This window comes from Coregonus clupeaformis, chromosome 21 (assembly GCF_020615455.1).
Source record: "Coregonus clupeaformis isolate EN_2021a chromosome 21, ASM2061545v1, whole genome shotgun sequence".
Classification (NCBI taxonomy): Eukaryota; Metazoa; Chordata; class Actinopteri; order Salmoniformes; family Salmonidae; genus Coregonus; species Coregonus clupeaformis.
This window is the reverse complement of record NC_059212.1, coordinates 34,766,290-34,786,164: the sequence shown is the minus strand read 5'-3', so window position 1 is coordinate 34,786,164 and position 19,875 is coordinate 34,766,290. Positions and strand designations below refer to the sequence as shown.

At 42.0% G+C, this 19,875-nt stretch overlaps 1 protein-coding gene across 1 annotated transcript; it reads left to right on the top strand.

Moving 5' to 3' along the window:
- The first annotated feature begins 4,652 nt into the window (after positions 1–4,652).
- On the top strand, positions 4,653–19,732 carry mep1bb (meprin A subunit beta b). The gene is made up of 14 exons (XM_041842265.2): positions 4,653–4,767; positions 5,019–5,037; positions 5,135–5,185; positions 5,293–5,336; positions 5,576–5,654; positions 8,138–8,255; positions 8,935–9,113; positions 10,486–10,704; positions 12,921–13,073; positions 13,374–13,589; positions 13,802–14,269; positions 14,562–14,744; positions 17,884–18,043; positions 18,419–19,732. Exons 1-14 carry the CDS (start codon positions 4,696–4,698, stop codon positions 18,642–18,644), a joined length of 2,187 nt encoding a protein of 728 aa, XP_041698199.1. The 5' UTR covers positions 4,653–4,695; the 3' UTR covers positions 18,645–19,732.
- Positions 19,733–19,875: the final 143 nt, after the last annotated feature.

The window sequence follows — 19,875 nt, the reverse complement described above, 5'->3', positions numbered from 1 at the left end:
CCAGTGCGATTTCAGAGTGAGAAGAGCTCCCAAGCAGCTCTCTCCAAGCTAAACAACAGAAAGTAGACAGACCAGCTGTCCCTCCGTTATTTCCCCAACACAGACAAACAGTAACACTTTAAGTTTCTTAACTTCACTTATCCTAATCTGCAGATTTATAGTTATTTTCTTATCCATTACAAAACATCTCTATACACTCTTGAAACTCCTCCCTGTAGGCTCATAATCTTTTAACAGTTATTAAACGTTCTCTTTTTATAGAGACTCATAAGATTTTAACCTTAACGTCCTTCCAGGGGGCTCATATACAGTGGGGAGAAAAAGTATTTAGTCAGCCACCAATTGTGCAAGTTCTCCCACTTAAAAAGATGAGAGAGGCCTGTAATTTTCATCATAGGTACACGTCAACTATGACAGACAAAATAAGAAAAAAAATCCAGAAAATCACATTGTAGGATTTTTAATGAATTTATTTGCAAATTATGGTGGAAAATAAGTATTTGGACAATAACAAAAGTTTCTCAATACTTTGTTATATACCCTTTGTTGGCAATGACACAGGTCAAACGTTTTCTGTAAATCTTCACAAGGTTTTCACACACTGTTGCTGGTATTTTGGCCCATTCCTCCATGCAGATCTCCTCTAGAGCAGTGATGTTTTGGGGCTGTCGCTGGGCAACACGGACTTTCAACTCCCTCCAAATATTTTCTATGGGGTTTAGATCTGGAGACTGGCTAGGCCACTCCAGGACCTTGAAATGCTTCTTACGAAGCCACTCCTTCGTTGCCCGGGCGGTGTGTTTGGGTTCATTGTCATGCTGAAAGACCCAGCCACGTTTCATCTTCAATGCCCTTGCTGATGGAAGGAGGTTTTCACTCAAAATCTCACGATACATGGCCCCATTCATTCTTTCCTTTACACGGATCAGTCGTCCTGGTCCCTTTGCAGAAAAAACAGCCCCAAAGCATTATGTTTCCACCCCCATGCTTCACAGTAGGTATGGTGTTCTTTGGATGCAACTCAGCATTCTTTGTCCTCCAAACACGACGAGTTGAGTTTTTACCAAAAAAGTTCTATTTTGGTTTCATCTGACCATATGACATTCTCCCAATCCTCTTCTGGATCATCCAAATGCACTCTAGCAAACTTCAGACGGGCCTGGACATGTACTGGCTTAAGCAGGGGGACACGTCTGGCACTGCAGGATTTGAGTCCCTGGCGGCGTAGTGTGTTACTGATGGTAGGCTTTGTTACTTTGGTCCCAGCTCTCTGCAGGTCATTCACTAGGTCCCCCCGTGTGGTTCTGGGATTTTTGCTCACCGTTCTTGTGATCATTTTGACCCCACGGGGTGAGATCTTGCGTGGAGCCCCAGATCGAGGGAGATTATCAGTGGTCTTGTATGTCTTCCATTTCCTAATAATTGCTCCCACAGTTGATTTCTTCAAACCAAGCTGCTTACCTATTGCAGATTCAGTCTTCCCAGCCTGGTGCAGGTCTACAATTTTGTTTCTGGTGTCCTTTGACAGCTCTTTGGTCTTGGCCATAGTGGAGTTTAGAGTGTGACTGTTTGAGGTTGTGGACAGGTGTCTTTTATACTGATAACAAGTTCAAACAGGTGCCATTAATACAGGTAACGAGTGGAGGACAGAGGAGCCTCTTAAAGAAGAAGTTACAGGTCTGTGAGAGCCAGAAATCTTGCTTGTTTGTAGGTGACCAAATACTTATTTTCCACCATAATTTGCAAATAAATTCATTAAAAATCCTACAATGTGATTTTCTGGATTATTTTTCTCAATTTGTCTGTCATAGTTGACGTGTACCTATGATGAAAATTACAGGCCTCTCTCATCTTTTTAAGTGGGAGAACTTGCACAATTGGTGGCTGACTAAATACTTTTTTTCCCCACTGTATAGTTAACAATTATTAACGTTCTCACCAACGGAGACTCATAAGATTTTAACCTTAACTTACATATTTCCTTACAAAAAACAAAAACCCCTGTTCTCAACCAAAACATATATATGTATATATCTCTAACATAAATCTTATCCTAACATGAGTCGACACACAGTTTAAACACAACAGAGACGTCTTTATTTTATTATTATTTTTCACCCCCACACACACACAATTCAAGAGGAATGCATCCGTTCCTACGGTCCTCTAAAGCATGCTACCGTCATTCCTTATTTTTCATTGTTCCTAAATTTCTGCTACTTCGAGTTTGCTGATATTCAAATGAGAGGTTACATCGAACACATACCTCGTCAACTATAAGTCGAGGGGTAACTTGCAAATGAATGTATCTACCACAAACACCAGTTCCCGGAACTGACCTCAAAAATCAACCTAGTGAGTTTTCAGGATTTTCGGCCCATCCTAATGATCGCCTCGTTTGAGGGATTTCCAAAGATCAACGACGTCCTAATTAGTATACATTTTTCCTTAGTTCCTGGCCTTATTCCTTCATTGTATTCTTTTTGAATTTTATTCAAGCCAAAAATCCCATTTGTGTCCAGTATTATCAATTCCTATAGACACTCCCCCCTGTTTGCGTTGTTTCCAGCGCAAACAAATTTAGAAATTTAGAACGGATTCTTATCCCACAGCAAATAACAGCAAAGTGCACACGTAAGTCTTTCAAACGGTACATCTCCTCAGCGCACACATCCACATAAGCAAACGAACCGACCAGCGCCCAAAATTGTGAGAAATCTCACCTTATGTGCCGGCGTCTTGAGCGGGAGTCACTTCGTAGCTCATGAATGGAACGCTGGAGAGACGCAACACGTCCCAAAGTTCCTCGTCGCCATTCTGTGGTATCTAAATAACAATGCTAATTATGCTGTGAGGACAAGAAATCCGCTGACACTGTCCTTGATTATAATAGTTTATTATACCAAAGATTTCAGCGCCAATTTACAGACTCCTGCAGACATCTGGAGAACAACTGACCCAATCTCTAATATGTTGTTCCTCCCCGTCCTTTGTTTCAACCATGGTATTTATATCCTATGCCCTATGTAACATAATATGGGTGTTTTCCCATAAACCAATCCCAGGATGCCACATAACAGACTTCCTCTAACACACCATTTGCAAACATCAGCAAAGTCATAAACTGTTTAGACACTACAGTCCTCATTGTGGTTTTACAGACATTTTTAATACGTTTTATGTACACACTTTATTAGAATATTTATGAAATGTACATTGTTATATTTGGTAACACTTATTTTCCCTCGACTCCAACCCCATTCGATGCATTGAACGGATGTGGGTGGAGCTATGTCTACATAAGGGTGCTTTTATTTATTTATTTTTCTCACAAAAGCTCTGACGAAGGCCTTGAGGTTGATACGTAAAGCTTATTAAAGAGCAGTGATACTATCAAGAGCAGTGTGCAGGTTTCTTATTTTTTCTCATCTTATTCAACTGTTACCATGCACCTTCAAAAAAAGAGAGCTGCAAAAAATATAGCTGCAAGGTGAGGTATTAAGTAAAGGTTAAATAAAATAATACTTTTTTTTATGTGGGAGTACCTTTTGAATAATAAAAAAAAAATCTCTAAAAGATAGGGGTCAAAATTATTTTCAATACCTCACCTTGCGAGGATAACGGCACTGAGCCTTTTTATCAAATGTTTTATGAGAATAGAGGTCTTTGGCCATGCACACCAATGATGGGTTTGGCATCAAAAACGGAAGCAAATGCAGAAAAGTACCTAATACCTACTGTAAAATATGGTAGTGGATCTTTGATGTTATGGAGCTATTTTGCTTCCACTGGTCCTGGGGCCTTTAAGGTCAACGGCATCATGAACGTTACCCAGTGCCAGGACATTTTAACCAAAAACCTGGTTGCCTCTGCCAGGAGGCTGAAACTTGGCCGCAAGTGGATCTTCCAGCGAGACAATAACCCCAAACATACATCATAATCCACCAAGAAATTGTTAATTGACTACAAAATCAACATTTTGCAATGGCCATCTCAGTCTCTGGACTTAAACCCCATTGAAAATCTGTGGTTTGAATTGAAGAGAACCATAAGCGCAGACAAAGAATATCAAGGATCTGGAAAGATTCTGTATGGAGGAATGATCTAAGATCCCTCCCATTGTGTTCTCCAATCTAATAAAACATTTTAGAAAAAAGCTCAGTGCCATTATCCTTGCAAGGTGAGGTATTGAAAACAGGCGTGGCAATAATTTTGACCCCTATCTTTTGAGAAAAGATTACTTGTTAAACAATGTTTTTATCTCAGCAATATATATGTAATAGTATACCATTTTTATTTACATTTGAGCGTACAATATAGCTCAGTATTTGTATTATGTATTTTATACAGTATTTTTTATCATCTTTATCAAGGGTGCAAATAATTCTGGACCTGGCTGTACATGTGTGTATGTAGCGGTGTGTGTGTGAGTGTGTGTGAATCGGTGTGTGAAGAGGTGTGTGAAGAGGTGTGTGAAGAGGTGAGTGAAGAGGTGAGTGGACAAGTCGACTGAGTCGACTGCAGGGGAATTATGACACATCGTTTACAGCTCTGTCAATTATTGATCTTGCAATCACATGTACTTTTATCTGGTCCATTGGACTAGCTTAGCACCTTTTACAAGTCTGTCTGAGAGGCCAAGGCTACTCATTCTTAGTGTTCCATACTAAGGGACACTTTGACTAGGGAGTAAACATGGGGAGGAGAACTACATACTTTTTCATCCTCCATATTTCATGGATCTTATGTGAAAATGTCTTATCTCTGGTAAGGTTATGTTGCATTTATTTGTTTATTTATATATTGGTGAAAATTGAATAAATGTCTCAAAGAAACAATGTAGTTTTAGTACTGGTATTGAATGGTTTGCTTTGTTATTGAGATATTGTAATATGATTTATGTTGACCTAATTTGCATATTCATTTAATATTAGTATAATTCTTGCCTAATTTGCATTGTTACAATGGTCACTCACTTTCTCTAAACAATGATACATTTTCCCTCTGTTGCTTGTCAGCCTACACCAAGAGTTTTAGGCAAGTGGAGTTTCTTATTTTCTTTTCAATATTTCAAATTGAATGTCACCCATTCAAAGCTCTCATTTACTGTATGCCCTTTACATTTATTCTACAGAATACGATGTGGATGGTGGAAGGGACCTGGACATCTTTGATATCAATGAAGGTTTGTCAGTTAGGATTTTACTTATGTATGGCCACATTTAATCTCGTTTCTAATAAATCAATGGGAGTTTCATAGCAAAGTGCTGTGTGTGTGCTTGGTCCTTACAGAGGCTGGGTTAAACCTGGTGGAGGGGGATATTGAGCTTGATGAGGTGAGTTAATAAGTAGGTCTGCTGGTGTTCACTTGAACAATTACATGTTATATCAAGCATAGAAATAGAATGATGAGAATGAGGAAGTTCCATTGATTGCAGACCACACCAATGTAACTGCACACTCATGGGCTTGAATAATTATATTTTTATGACATGAACTCACTGCCCAGGCTTAACAGAACTAATAATGATTTATTCTCAATTTTTTTGTAAAATGTAATCAATGGCGGACTCAGAAACAAGCCCGGAATTCTATAATAGGGGATCAATACAGATGGCCAAAGACTGTTCCCTACTACTTTGAGGATGACTTGGGTAAGACCATATATACTTTTTCCACATTTTGTTACGTTACAGCCTTATTCATAAATTTATTAAATTACTTTTTTCCCTCATCAATCTACACACAATACTCCATAATTACGAAGTAAAAACCCTTTTTTAGATTTTTTGGCAAATGTATATAGGCACACACCTGTCTATATAAGGTCCCACAGTTGACGGTGCAAGTCAGAGAAACAACTAAGCCATGAGGTCCAAGGAATTGTCCAAAGAGCTCAGAGACAGGATTGTGTCGAGGCACAGATCTGGGGAAGGGTACCAAAAAATGTCAGCAGCATTGAAGGTCCCCAAGAACACAGTGGCCTCCATCATTCTTAAATGGAAGAAGTTTGGAACCATCAAGACTCTTCCTAGAGCTGGCAGCCCGGCCAAACTGAGCAATCGGGAAGAAGGGCCTTGGTCAGGGAGGTGACTCTGACAGAGCTCCAGAGTTCCTCTGTGGAGATGGGAGAACCTTCCAAAAGGACAACCATCTCTGCAGCACTCCACCAATCAGGCCTTTATGGTAGAGTGGCCAGACGGAAGCCTCTCCTCAATAAAAGGCACATGACAGCCCGCTTGGTTTGCCAAAAGGCACCTAAAGGACTCTCAGATCATGAGAAACAAGATTGTCTGGTCTGATGAAACCAAGATTGAACTCTACGGCATGGTGGGAGCATCATGCTGTGGGGATGTTTTTCAGCAGCAGGGACTGGGAGATTAGTCAGGATCGAGGGAAAGATGAACGGAGCAAAGTACAGAGAGATCCTTGATGAAAACCTGCTCCAGAGCGCTCAGGACCTCAGACTGGGGCGAAGGTTCACCTTCCAACAGGACAACAACCCTAAGCACACAGCCAAGACAACGCAGAAGTGGCTTCAGGACAAATCTCTTTCATGAGCTGAAATAAAAGATCCCAGAAATGTTCCATATGCACAAAAAGGTTTTTTCTCTCAAATGTTATGCACAAATTTGTTTACATCCCTGTTAGTGAGCATTTCTCCTTTGCCAAGATAATCCATCCACCTGACAGGTGTGGCATATCAAGAAGTTGATTAAACAGCCTGATCATTACACAGGTGCACCTTGTGCAGGGGACAACAAAGGGCCACTCTAAAATGTGCAGTTTTGTCCTACATGACAGTGCCACAAATTACTCAAGTTTTGAGGGAGCGTGCAATTGGCATGCTGACTGCAGGAATGTCCACCAGAGCTGTTGCCAGATAATGTAATTTTTATTTCTCTACCATAAGCCGCCTCCAAAGTCGTTTTAGAGAATTTGGCAGTACGTCCAACCGGCCTCACAACCACAGACCCCTTGTATGGCGTTGTGTGGGCGAGCAGTTTGCTGATGTCAATGTTGTGAACAGAGTGCCCCATGGGGGCAGTGGGGTTATGATATAGGCAGGCATAAGCTACAGACAACGAACACAATTGCATTTTATCAATGGCAATTTGAATGCACAGAGATACCATGATGAGATCCTGAGGGGCCATTGTCGTGCCATTCATCTGCTGCCATCACCTCATGTTTCAGCATGATAACGCACAGCCCCATGTCGCAAGGATCTGTACACAATTCCTGGAAGCTGAAAATGTCCCAGTTCTTCCATGGCCTGCATACTCACCAGACATGTCACCCATTGAGCATGTTTGGGATGCTCTGGATCGATGTGTACTACAACTTCGCACAGCCATTGAAGAGGAGTGGGACATCATTCCACAATCAACTCTATGCGAAGGAGATGTGTTGCACTGCATGAGGTAAATCTTACATTTTAGTCATTTAGCAGACGCTCTTATCCAGAGCGACTTACAGTTAGTGCATACATTATTATTATTATTTTTCATACCCCCCGTGGGAATCGAACCCACAACCCTGGCGTTGCAAACGCCATGCTCTACCAACTGAGCTACATCCCTGCCGGCCATTCCCTTCCCTACCCTGGACGACGCTGGGCCAATTGTGCGCCGCCACATGGGTCTCCCGGTCGCGGCCAGCTACGACAGAGCCTGGATTCGAACCAGGATCTCTAGTGCCTTAGACCACTGCGCCACTCGTGAGGCCCGGTGGTCACAAGCACCAGATACTGACTGGTTTTCTGATCCACGCCCCTACCTTTTTTAAGGTATCTGTGAGCAACAGATGCATATCGGTCTTCCCAGTCATGTGAAATCGATAGATTAGTGCCTAATACATTTTTTTCAATTGACTGATTTCCTTATATGAACTGTAACTCAATCAAATCTTTGAAATTGTTGCATGTTGCGTTTATATTTTTGTTCAGTATAATACACATATTAACTTTCTGAGACATGTTTTTGGTTCTAAAGGTTGACCATTTAAGAGGGGCAATACATGAATTTATGCAATTATACTATTTATGGTCCATTGCTCAAAATGGTCCATGTGGTGTAGCCTTCAATTGAATGTGTAATTTCATCGTTACAAGAGATATCTTCTATTCACACCACAGAGATCAATGCAAAAGGTGTTATCCTGAAGGCCTTTGAACAGTACCGGCTGAAGACCTGTATTGACTTCAATCCTTGGGAGGGAGAGCAGAACTACATTTCCATTTTCAAAGGGAGCGGGTAATATAAGCTGTTATGGACAGCACTGTTTTTGATGTTTTTATTTATATTTGTAATGCTTCTACATTATGTTTTTTCAAGATACTATGTTCAGTATCTTGAAAAAACATAATGTAGAAGCATTTCTCTTTGCTTATTTGAGCTGTTCTTGCCATAATATGGACTTGGTCTTTTACCAAATAGGGCTATCTTCTGTATACCCCCCTACCTTGTCACAAAACAACTGATTGGCGCAAATGCATTAAGAATGAAATAAATTCCACAAATTAACAAGACACACCTGTTAATTGAAATGCATTCCAGGTGACTACCTCATGAAACTGGTTGAGAGAATGCCAAGAGTGTGCAACGCTGTCATAAAGGCAAAGGGTGGCTATTTGAAGAATCTCAAATATAAAATATATTTTCATTTGTTTAACACTTTTTTGGTTACTACATGATTCCATAAGTGTTATTTAATAGTTTTGATGTCTTCGCTATATTCTACAATGTAAAACATTTTTTAAATAAAGAAAAACCCTTGAATGAGTAGGTGTGTCCAAACTTTTGACTGGTAGTGCATATCTTTTTTTATGTTGGAAGGATGTGCCCTTGGGGAAAAATAGTTAGGCTATAGTATAGCCTTTGAGTTTGTATTGTATTAATGCTCAACAAGGTTTTCTGGTTGTCTCTCTTTCAGTTGTTTCTCCTCTGTGGGTAACCGACATGTGGGGAAACAGAGGTTGTCCATCGGGACCAACTGTGACCGCATTGCGACCATCGAACACGAATTCCTCCATGCACTGGGTTTCTGGCATGAGCAGTCACGGTCGGACCGCGATGACTACGTCACCATCATGTGGGACCGCATCTCTGAGGGTACTGAACCTCTAAACGTATGGTAACCCTAACCTTAATGCTTACCCCTAACACTCTGACCCCAAAATGTAGGGGTTAGGGTTATGGCTAAGGTTTGGGTTTGGGTTAGGGTTAGGGTTGTACCAGGTGAGAGCTGTCAAATACACAAGCAGCTCATGGCATTACACCTAAAGCTGACATTGCCATTGGCTGCACAGAGTCGCATTAAGAGAAACATGCAGCCTTGATTACAAGTTTGACTGTAATGTGAGATGTAATCTACACCTTGATTGTTTAGTTAAACGTTTTTCGATTTGAGTGTCATTATTTCTATATAGCCTACACTTTCTAGTTCTGAACTTCTAACGCGAGTGGGACGGGTGTGGCTTCATGACAATAACCAAACGAGCAGCAGCTCTAATTTGACAGCTCTAACGCAGTTACACTAGCTATGCGGGTGTTGGCTATCGCCGATTAACCCTTGATCTGATTGAATCTAGGCCTTTCCCACTGGGTAAAAACTGGTTAAATCAACATTGTTTCCACGTCATGATGTTGAATCAACGTGGAAAACTTTTAACCTAAATCCAATGACATGGTGACATTTTTTGTTGATTTCATGTTAGTTGAAAATTCTACCAAATGTGAATCAAAACTAGACGTTGAGCTGACGTCTGTTCCCAGTGGGTTGTTTCTGCCTGCATGTGTATTTGTCATCAGAAACATGGTGATTGGAATTCTCGGGACAACATATCCTCTAATTGTCTGGACAAACAGTAATCTGTTTTCTTACCACAAGCATATTACAATATGTCAACATGACAACCAAAAGTCAGATTAGTGCTAGCCTGACCAAACAGGCCCACCCACAGTGTACACTAGTTGTTTCACACTCAACACACAGTTCATTAATCTTTACCTTTCCCAAGAGCTATAAGCTATGTGATCAGGACAAACAAATGTCTTATTGCACTGATCGCCTGCTTAATCCTCTCAGACAAACAGGCAAAGGGCACCATGTAAGCATCAACGGAAACTTAAAGTGAAATTTGAGATTAGGGCATGATCTATCAAGTCATTAATATCAAGTCATTCATTTCATGTAATTGAAGGTCAGAGCAGCGACATGATTCATAAGATTCCAGTCAGCATCTTGTCATCCACATGAATCCCTAACCCTACAGATCTGCCATCGGAGACATTCTTTGTCTCGCTGACCTTTAGGGGTTGAAGGCTTATTACAGTACATGTCAACTCTGTCAATTCAGGAGACTAATTGAAAATCCAAGGTGAGTAAACTGGCTGATTTGAAATGGAATTAAACCCTCCAACCCGGTTGAACTCTCTCTCTCTCTCTCCCTCACACTCCCCCCCTCCCTCCCTCCCTCCCCAGGTAAGGAAAACAACTTCAACACGTACAATGACACCACGTCCAGTTCTCTGGGTGTCCCCTACGACTACGGTTCCATGATGCACTACAGTAAGACTGCGTTCAGGAACGGTACCGAGCCCACAATCGTCACCAAGATCCCCGCCTTCGCCGATGTCATCGGCCAGCGCATGGAGTTCAGTGATAATGACCTGCTCAAGCTCCGGCGCCTCTACAACTGCAGTAAGACTCAGTCACCTTAGGCCTCTACAACTGCAGTAAGACTCAGTCACTTTAGGCCTCTACAGCTGCAGTAAGATTCAGTCACTTAAGGTTCTGCAACTGTAGTAAGACATAGGCACATTAGGCTGTACAACTGCAGTAAGACACAGGCCATGTTCAAGAGCATCAGTCTGCTCAGTAAGTGATCAAAATGACTGTCTGAGCAGACTGACTTATCTACCAAGTAAGTAGGACATACTCACATTTACCTGCTGATCTACCGATCTATTTGATGGAGGCTGTAATTCAGTCAAACCCACAGTGCAGGAGACCTCCTTTGCTGGAATGTCACATTTGTGTTATAAAACACATATTTGAAGTACAGTGATTAGTTAGGTGATATGTTCAAAGCAAAACTCCTGTTGATTTTAATGAAAGGAGGTCTTTTGGAAAAAGAGGAACAGCAGGATCTTTCTGCAGTGTGTATTTGATTGAGAACCCTAGTGGATTATAAAACGTGGTTTGAGAGAATGGATGTCCTAACTGCATGGGTACATGGTAAACCTAGATAAAAAGGTTTACAGCAGGTCAAAGTATTCCTGTGATTGCTGTTTAGTTGATGGCGATTGTATGTACAGTTGAAGTCGGAAGTTTAAATACACCTTAGCCAAATACATTTAAACTCAGTTTTTCACAATTCAGGACATTTAATCCTAGTAGAAATTCCATGTCTTAGGTCAGTTAGGATTTCCACTTTATTTTAAGAATGTGAAATGTCAGAATAATAGTAGAGAGAATGATTTATTTAAGCTTTTATTTCTTTCATCACATTCCCAGTGGGTCAGAAGTTTACATACACTCAATTAGTATTTGGTAGCATTGCCTTTAATTTGTTTAACTTGGGTCAAACGTTTCGGGTAGCCTTCCACAAGCTTCCCACAATAAGTTGAGTGAATTTTGGCACATTCCTCCTGACAGAGCTGGAGTAACATAGTCAGGTTTGTAGGCCTCCTTGCTCGCACATGCTTTTTCAGTTATGCCCACAAATGTTCTATAGGTTTGAGGTCAGGGCTTTGTGATGGCCGCTCCAATACCTTGACATTGTTGTCCTTAAGCCATTTTGCCACAACTTTGGAAGTACGCTTGGGGTCATTGTCCATTTGGAAGACCCATTTGCGACCAAGCTTTAACTTCCTGACTGATGTCTTGAGATGTTGCTTTAATATGTCCACATACTTTTCCTTCCTCATGATGCCATCTATTTTGTGAAGTGCACCAGTCCCTCCTGCAGCAAAGCACCCCCACAGCATGATGCTGCCACCCCCGTGCTTCACAGTTGGGATGGTGTTCTTCGGCTTGCAAACATAACAATGGTCATTATGGCCAAACAGTTCTATTTTTGTTTCATCAGACCAGAGGACATTTCTCCAAAAAGTATGATCTTTGTCCCCATGTGCAGTTGCAAACCGTAGTCTGGCTTTTTTATGGTGGTTTTGGAGCAGTGGCTTCTTCCTTGCTGAGCGACCTTTCAGGTTATGTCGATATAGGACTTGTTTAACTGTGTATATAGATACTTTTGTACCTGTTTCCTCCAGCATTTTCACAAGGTCCTTTGCTGTTGTTCTGGGATTGATTTGCACTTTTCGCACCAAAGTACATTCACCTCTAGGAGACAGAATCCGTCTCCTTCCTGAGCGGTATGACGGCTGCGTGGTCCCATGGTGTTTATACTTGCGTACTTGCGGAAATTGCTCCCAAGGATGAACCAGACTTGTGGAGGTCTACCATTTTTTTTCTGAGGTCTTGGCTGATTTCTTTTGATTATCCCATGATGTCAAGCAAAGAGGCACTGAGTTTGAAGGTAGGCCTTGAAATACATCCACAGGTACACCTCCAATTGACTCAAATGATGTCAATTAGCCTATCAGAAGCATCTAAAGCCATGACATCATTTTCTGGAATTTTCCAAGCTGTTTAAAGGCACAGTCAACTTAGTGTATGTAAACTTCTGACCCACTAGAATTGTGATACAGTGAATTATACGTGAAATAATCTGTCAGTAAACAATTGTTGGAAAAATTACTTGTGTCATGCACAAAGTAGATGTCCTAAACGACTTGCCCAAACTATAGTTTGTTAACAAGAAATGTGTGGGGTGGTTGAAAAACGAGTTTTAATGACTCCAACCTAAGTGTATGTAACCTTCCGACTTCAACTGTATGTGTCCTTTGATCCAGCACGCTCCTCCACTTTCCTGGACACCTGTGACTTTGAGAGGGAGAACATCTGTGGTATGATCCAAGGGCCGGGGGACCAGGCAGAATGGACCAGGGTGATCCAGGCGCCCGGCGGGCCCAACACGGACTACTCCAACATGGGCAAATGCACTGGTGAGCACACCCTCAGTACACACCAACCACAAAACAACACTTTCAACCTTCCATCCTCAGGACCTGACAGGGCAGATCACGATCAGCTCTATTCTTATCTTACAGTCCAAAGGGTGATCAAAGGTCCTGCTGAGTAAATTTTTGTGTTATAAACACTGCAGTTACAAATAAGACCTAGATTTTTCCCTGACTACTTTACCTAGTCAGGAAAACTCTGAGCCATAGTTATAGGCTCAAGTTATAGGCTGGCCCTACTTAATAATCCAAAGGAAAATGTATACTGATGTCCATTGTCCACAGGCTCAGGCTACTTCATGCACTTTAGCACTGCAACAGGCAGACCAGCAGACACAGCCAGGCTGGAGAGCAGACTGCTCTACCCCAAGAGAGGCTACCAGTGCCTGCAGTTCTTCCTCTACAACGGTGGTGGCGCCAACGATCAGCTGGTGATCCTTGTCCGAGAGTACGACGAAGCCCACCCCAACGGGACCCTGCGTGTTATTCAGCCCATATATGGTAACATCTCTAACATACTGTATCTAACATAGCTAACATCTCTAACATCAACCTATTGACATTCAAATCAATAATCTGTTATTAGTTTAGACCCATCATATTGGTTTTTCTTAACCTGTATAATGTATATAACATATAATATACTGTAAATTCTACACAACAATATGCTCTGTACTGTATTTATAAACTTAATGGTTTCCCCTTTCTCGCAGCACCACCTCAAGATCTATGGCAACTGCACCACGTGAGCCTGAACGTGGCCAAGAAGTTCCGGGTGGTGTTCGAGGGCATCAAGGGTGACGCCCCCTCCACAGGTGGTCTCTCCCTGGATGACATCAACCTCTCCGAGACTACCTGCCCCGACCACGTGTGGCGGGTGAAGAACTTCAGCCACGTCATGGAGACCACTCCTAACAACAAACCCATCTACAGCCCCCCGTTCAAGTCCAGAGAGGGCTACACCTTCCAGATGGGGCTCTACCCCAGTGGGAAGGAGGGCTACCCGGGGGAGCTTTCTGCCTACGCCCACCTGGTGACCATGACCGGTGACACGGAGGTGCGGAAGTGGCCGTGCCCGTGGAAACAGATGACCATGATGCTGTTTGACCAGAACCCAGACATCATGAGGCGTATGAACAACCAGCGCAGTGTCACCACCGATCCTACTAAGAAACTCAATGGTCAGTCCAGGGCCAGTATTCATTAAGCATCTTAGAGTGGGAGTATTGATCTAGGATTCATTATTATCTGAAAGGCTAAACTGATTCTAGGTCAGTACCCTCTGAAATGCCTAATATGGACCAAGACAAGTGCAGAACGATTTGAGACCCAGGGATTTCCTTTAACATATGGAGTTATATTCCATTGACAAATTAATGGAATTACCATTATTTACTGAGATGTTCCACCTGGTTTTGCATTGACTTAAAGTAGCAGTCTTCTTATTTCATAGATGAAGTCATGTACTTTCAGAGACTTCAGAGCTGTTCTTCTGGGATGACCCTCTTAAGGTGGGCGTTGAAGTGTCAGAGGCGGACGGGACCAAATATTTTCGTGGGCCGGGTGCCGGGACAACCGCATACCTCACCCATGGCAGGGCCAAGAGCAGGGACTTCATCAAGGGGGGAGATGCCATCTTCCTGCTTACCATGGAGGGTAAGAAGTTCTGAAAAGTTACCCTGTCCCAGATCTGTTTGTGCTGTATTGCCAACTCCTATGGTCAGTCATGACTAAAGCTAGCCTGGTTCCAGATCTGTTTGGTCATTGTCGCGTTTGACACAATCACACAAACAGATCTGGGACCAGGCTACTGAAAATACCCTTTTATCAAAAACATGCTAAAAGCATTCTCTACATTCTCTCAAAGCATGATACATTGTCTCTATGTTTTGCATAACAATGTTCAAATATACCCACCAGTGGGGGCTGCTGAGGGGAGGACGGCTCATAATAATGGCTGGAATGGAGCGAATGGAATGGCATCAAACCATGTGTTTTGACGTTTTGATACAATTTCACTCATTCCGCTACAGCCATAACCACAAGCCTGTCCTCCCCAATTAAGGTGCCACCAACCTCCTGTGGATCCCACCATTCATATCTCATTAAGGCCTAGATTCAATCAGATCAAGTGTTAACTCGCGATAGCCGACACCCGCATAGCTGGTGTTTCGGCGGGTTCAGATGTGTAACTGCGTTAGAGCTGTCAAATCGTGAGCGGCTGCTCGTGTGGTTATTGTCATGAAGCCACACCTGTCCCACTCGTGTTAGAAGTTCAGAATGAGATAGTGTAGGCTATATAGAAATAATGACACTCAAATTGAGCATCATAAAAAAAAAAAAAAAGGATTTCTATCAGCATAATCAAGGATTAGATAACATCTCACATTCTAGTGCGAACTTGTAAATAAGGTTGCATGGGATTTCTCTTAATGCAACTCCGTGCAGCCAATGGCAATGTCCGCTTTAGGTATAATGCCAGGAGCCACTTGTGGATTTGACAGCTCTAATGCAGTTCCACCTACGACAGCGCCAAAACAACCGCTATGCGGTGGGTCAGCTAGCCCTTACACTGCCTTGTTGATTATCATCACACTCATTCAAATACGATCATGGGTTGTGGTTTTCCATCTATTTAAAGGTAGACTTTGGATAAAAAAAATCTAAAATAATGACTTTAAACTGTATAATTGATCAACCAACATCATACAAGGGCATTTCATGCTTAAACCCTCAAAAAAGTTATGAATAAGATATTTGGCTACAGAAGTGCCATTCCTTACCAATCTCTACAGCTTCCGTCCAAAAACAAATCCTGTGAAATAAAGTCAACACATACTGGAGGAGTTACTGGCTAGCTACAAGTGGCTAGCTTAGCTAACGAACTAGCTACGCTGGTGCACATGACCAGAATGACACATCGATGAACCACCAAAGGAACACCCCATTTCTGTTTGAAAATTGAGAAAGGGGCGGAGTTGGACCGTTTTTCGTGGACAAAGTCTACCGTGATGTCCACATCACGTGATTCATTACTAATTCACACCCATTCGCCATTTCTATAATCAATCATGCTATCCAATCCAATCCCATCCCAGTGTCTGTAGGCCAACATTCATTTCTATGTTAGTACTGTATGTGTACCTCCTCATCTCATTCTCATTAGTATTTGATACACTGCTGATTTTGCAGATTTTCCTACTTACAAAGCATGTAGAGGTCTGTAATTTTTTATCATAGGTACACTTCAACTGTGAGAGACGGAATCTAAAACAAAAATCCAGAAAATCACATTGTACGATTTTTAAGTAATTAATTTGCATTTTATTGCATGACATAAGTATTTGATACTTCAGAAAAGCAGAACTTAATATTTGGTACAGAAACCTTTGTTTGCAATTACAGAGATCATACGTTTCCTGTAGGTCTTGACCAGGTTTGCACACACTGCAGCAGGGATTTTGGCCCACTCCTCCATACAGACCTTCTCCAGATCCTTCAGGTTTTGGGGCTGTCGCTGGGCAATACAGACTTTCAGCTCCCTCCAAAGATTTTCTATTGGGTTCAGGTCTGGAGACTGGCTAGGCCACTCCAGGACCTTGAGATGCTTCTTACGGAGCCACTCCTTAGTTGCCCTGGCTGTGTGTTTCGGGTCGTTGTCATGCTGGAAGACCCAGCCATGACCCATCTTCAATGCTCTTACTGAGGGAAGGAGGTTGTTGGCCAAGATCTCGCGATACATGGCCCCATCCCTCCTCCCCTCAATACGGTGCAGTCGTCCTGTCCCCTTTGCAGAAAAGCATCCCCAAAGAATGATGTTTCCACCTCCATGCTTCACGATTGGGATGGTGTTCTTGGGGTTGTACTCATCCTTCTTCTTCCTCCAAACACGATGAGTGGAGTTTAGACCAAAAAGTTCTATTTTTGTCTCATCAGACCACATGACCTTCTCCCATTCCTCCTCTGGATCATCCTGATGGTCATTGGCAAACTTCAGACGGGCCTGGACATGCGCTGGCTTGAGCAGGGGGACCTTGCGTGCGCTGAAGGATTTTAATCCATGACGGCGTAGTGTGTTACTAATGGTTTTCTTTGAGACTGTGGTCCCAGCTCTCTTCAGGTCATTGACCAGGTCCTGCCGTGTAGTTCTGGGCTGATCCCTCACCTTCCTCATGATCATTGATGCCCCACTAGGTGAGATCTTGCATGGAGCCCCAGACCGAGGGTGATTGACCGTCATCTTGAACTTCTTCCATTTTCGAATAATTGCGCCAACAGTTGTTGCCTTCTCACCAAGCTGCTTGCCTATTGTCCTGTAGCCCATCCCAGCCTTGTGCAGGTCTACAATTGTATCCCTGATGTGCTTGCACAGCTCTTTGGTCTTGGCCATTGTGGAGAGGTTGGAGTCTGTTTGATTGAGTGTGTGGACAGGTGTCATTTATACAGGTAACGAGTTCAATCAGGTGCAGTTAATACAGGAAATGAGTGGAGAACAGGAGGGCTTCTTAAAGAAAAACTAACAGGTCTGTGAGAGCCGGAATTCTTACTGGTTGGTAGGTGATCAAATACTTATGTCATGCAATAAAATGCAACTTAATTACTTAAAAATCATACAATGTGATTTTCTGGATTTTTGTTTTAGATTCCGTCTCTCACAGTTGAAGTGTACCTATGATAAAAATGACAGACCTCTACATGCTTTGTAAGTAGCAAAACCTGCAAAATCAGCAGTGTATCAAATACTTGTTCTCCCCACTGTATGCCCCCTCCCCCCTATCTCTGTAACTGTCTTCAGATGTGTCACATCTTACGGTGACCCAGCCCGTACCCTCCTCCACCATGCCACCAGTCACCACGATTACCACCGCCATATTGCCACCTACTGACCCCTGCACTAAGGTCACATGTGGGAATGAGGGAGTCTGTGTGGTGGATGCTGAAAATGCTGTTTGCAGGTGAGGACACTTTATTATCGAGGCTTGTGGCTTACACAATACAATGGTCTGAAATGCAATCATCCATACTGAATCATATTTATCTCTATCTTTCTCTCTCTGTTCTTCTCTCTCTGCATTGATAACCACAGCTTGTTTCTCTCCTCTTTTTATTATCTTGATGCAGCTGTGCAGATCAAATTATTCCTTGTTTCCTCAGAATGCTCAGTCTTACCCTTTCCACATACACTCAGCCCAGCAGGCAAAACTGGTTGTAAAAGACGAGTGTCGTTATAACGACATCATTACAACCTGTGTATTGACTCCCTCTTTCTCCCCCTCTATATAGGTGTGCAGTGGGTAGATTGGTGACTCTCTCTCTCGCTCCCTCTCTAGGTGTGCAGTTGGTGATGACTGGTGGTACTATGGAGAGAATTGTCAGTATCTGGGCTCCACCCAGGACACGATGACCACAGCACTTATAGCCTCTTTCTCTGTGCTGGGTGGCATGTTGGTGGTGACTGCGGTCAGTGTGGTGTGTGTGAAGAGGAAGTACAAGAACAGCGGAGGTGTAGGAGACAGGGGCATCACCATGTCCAATGTCAGCGTCACAGGGATGTAATGTGTTTTTTCCCCTGCCAGCACCAAAACTACTCATGGCCAGCATTAAGTAGATGAAGAAGTTTACTGCAAAAGCTACAACTCCTTCAAATATAAAATTACAAAATATCTACTGGAAATTCCACTTAATGCCTCATCCCAATAATGATCTGCCTATCAGCCATGTATTTTGATTAGCCTGTTCATTTTACTTGAATTTTCATTTTTCTTTGTGTAAATGTAAAGCTCAAATTATTTGTTTATCTGTCTTGAAAATCTGATTACTTTTCTTGTGTAAAATATTTTTTTTTAATTTTTATGTTTAAACATTTGAAAGGGCGAAGTGTGTTACAAGCCTCCCTTTTTTAAAATTTATTTTCTACCTCTCCCGCAGAGGTTATTTTAGTTTACCTTAAAACAAAACATCCCATTGTTTTGTATTTTCTTGGGTGCAAATTTTAAAAAATCATAAAAGTTTAGAGAGATAAATATGCTATGAAGTGTACCTACAGTATTGTTCAGGGCATAATTATGCTACATTAGTGTTGCTGTCATGTCATTTTCATCATACCAGAGTCTTAATCGTTTAAATGGAGACAATTAAATCAGAAATATGTTTAATACGATTTTTCTTTAGTTGCAGGTGTTAGGGGTATAACTATAATAATAGTGGTTCTATGGTTAGTCTGATAAGAAACAAATGAGATGCTAATATAAACATTTTACAATATCGACCTCTTCTGGTCATAAGGTGCACATACACCTGTATGATTTTAGAATTAGGGCACTATTCAATCCGTAGCACTGAAGTTCCGTGTTGTAGCCCGATTGACATTTAAAGGCAATGTTCCTGCGTTAGCAGAGACTGCATTCACGGTAAACGCTATATATGTCAGCTCAATTGGAAATTACCATTACATTTCAAGCGTGCTATAGCACCAAACTTCGGCTATACAGATTGAATAGAGCCCTTACTCAAACTATAGCTATAGTATGACAGCGGCGAACAATAAAGAGACTATTATCCTGCATTTCTTGATAACAGTAATGTTGTAAAAATTGTACATTTTAAATTGTATAGTAAAGTCTAATTGAATGCTATCAGCTGCACTTCTGGCAGTTTTTTTGGTTTATATGAATGAAAATTGTATGACCTTTGCAGTTACATTTGCATCAGTAAAATACAAGAGGGCCATACATTGAAAACGGGGGGGGGGGGGGATACTGAGAGAAATTATTCTATATCAGTCACA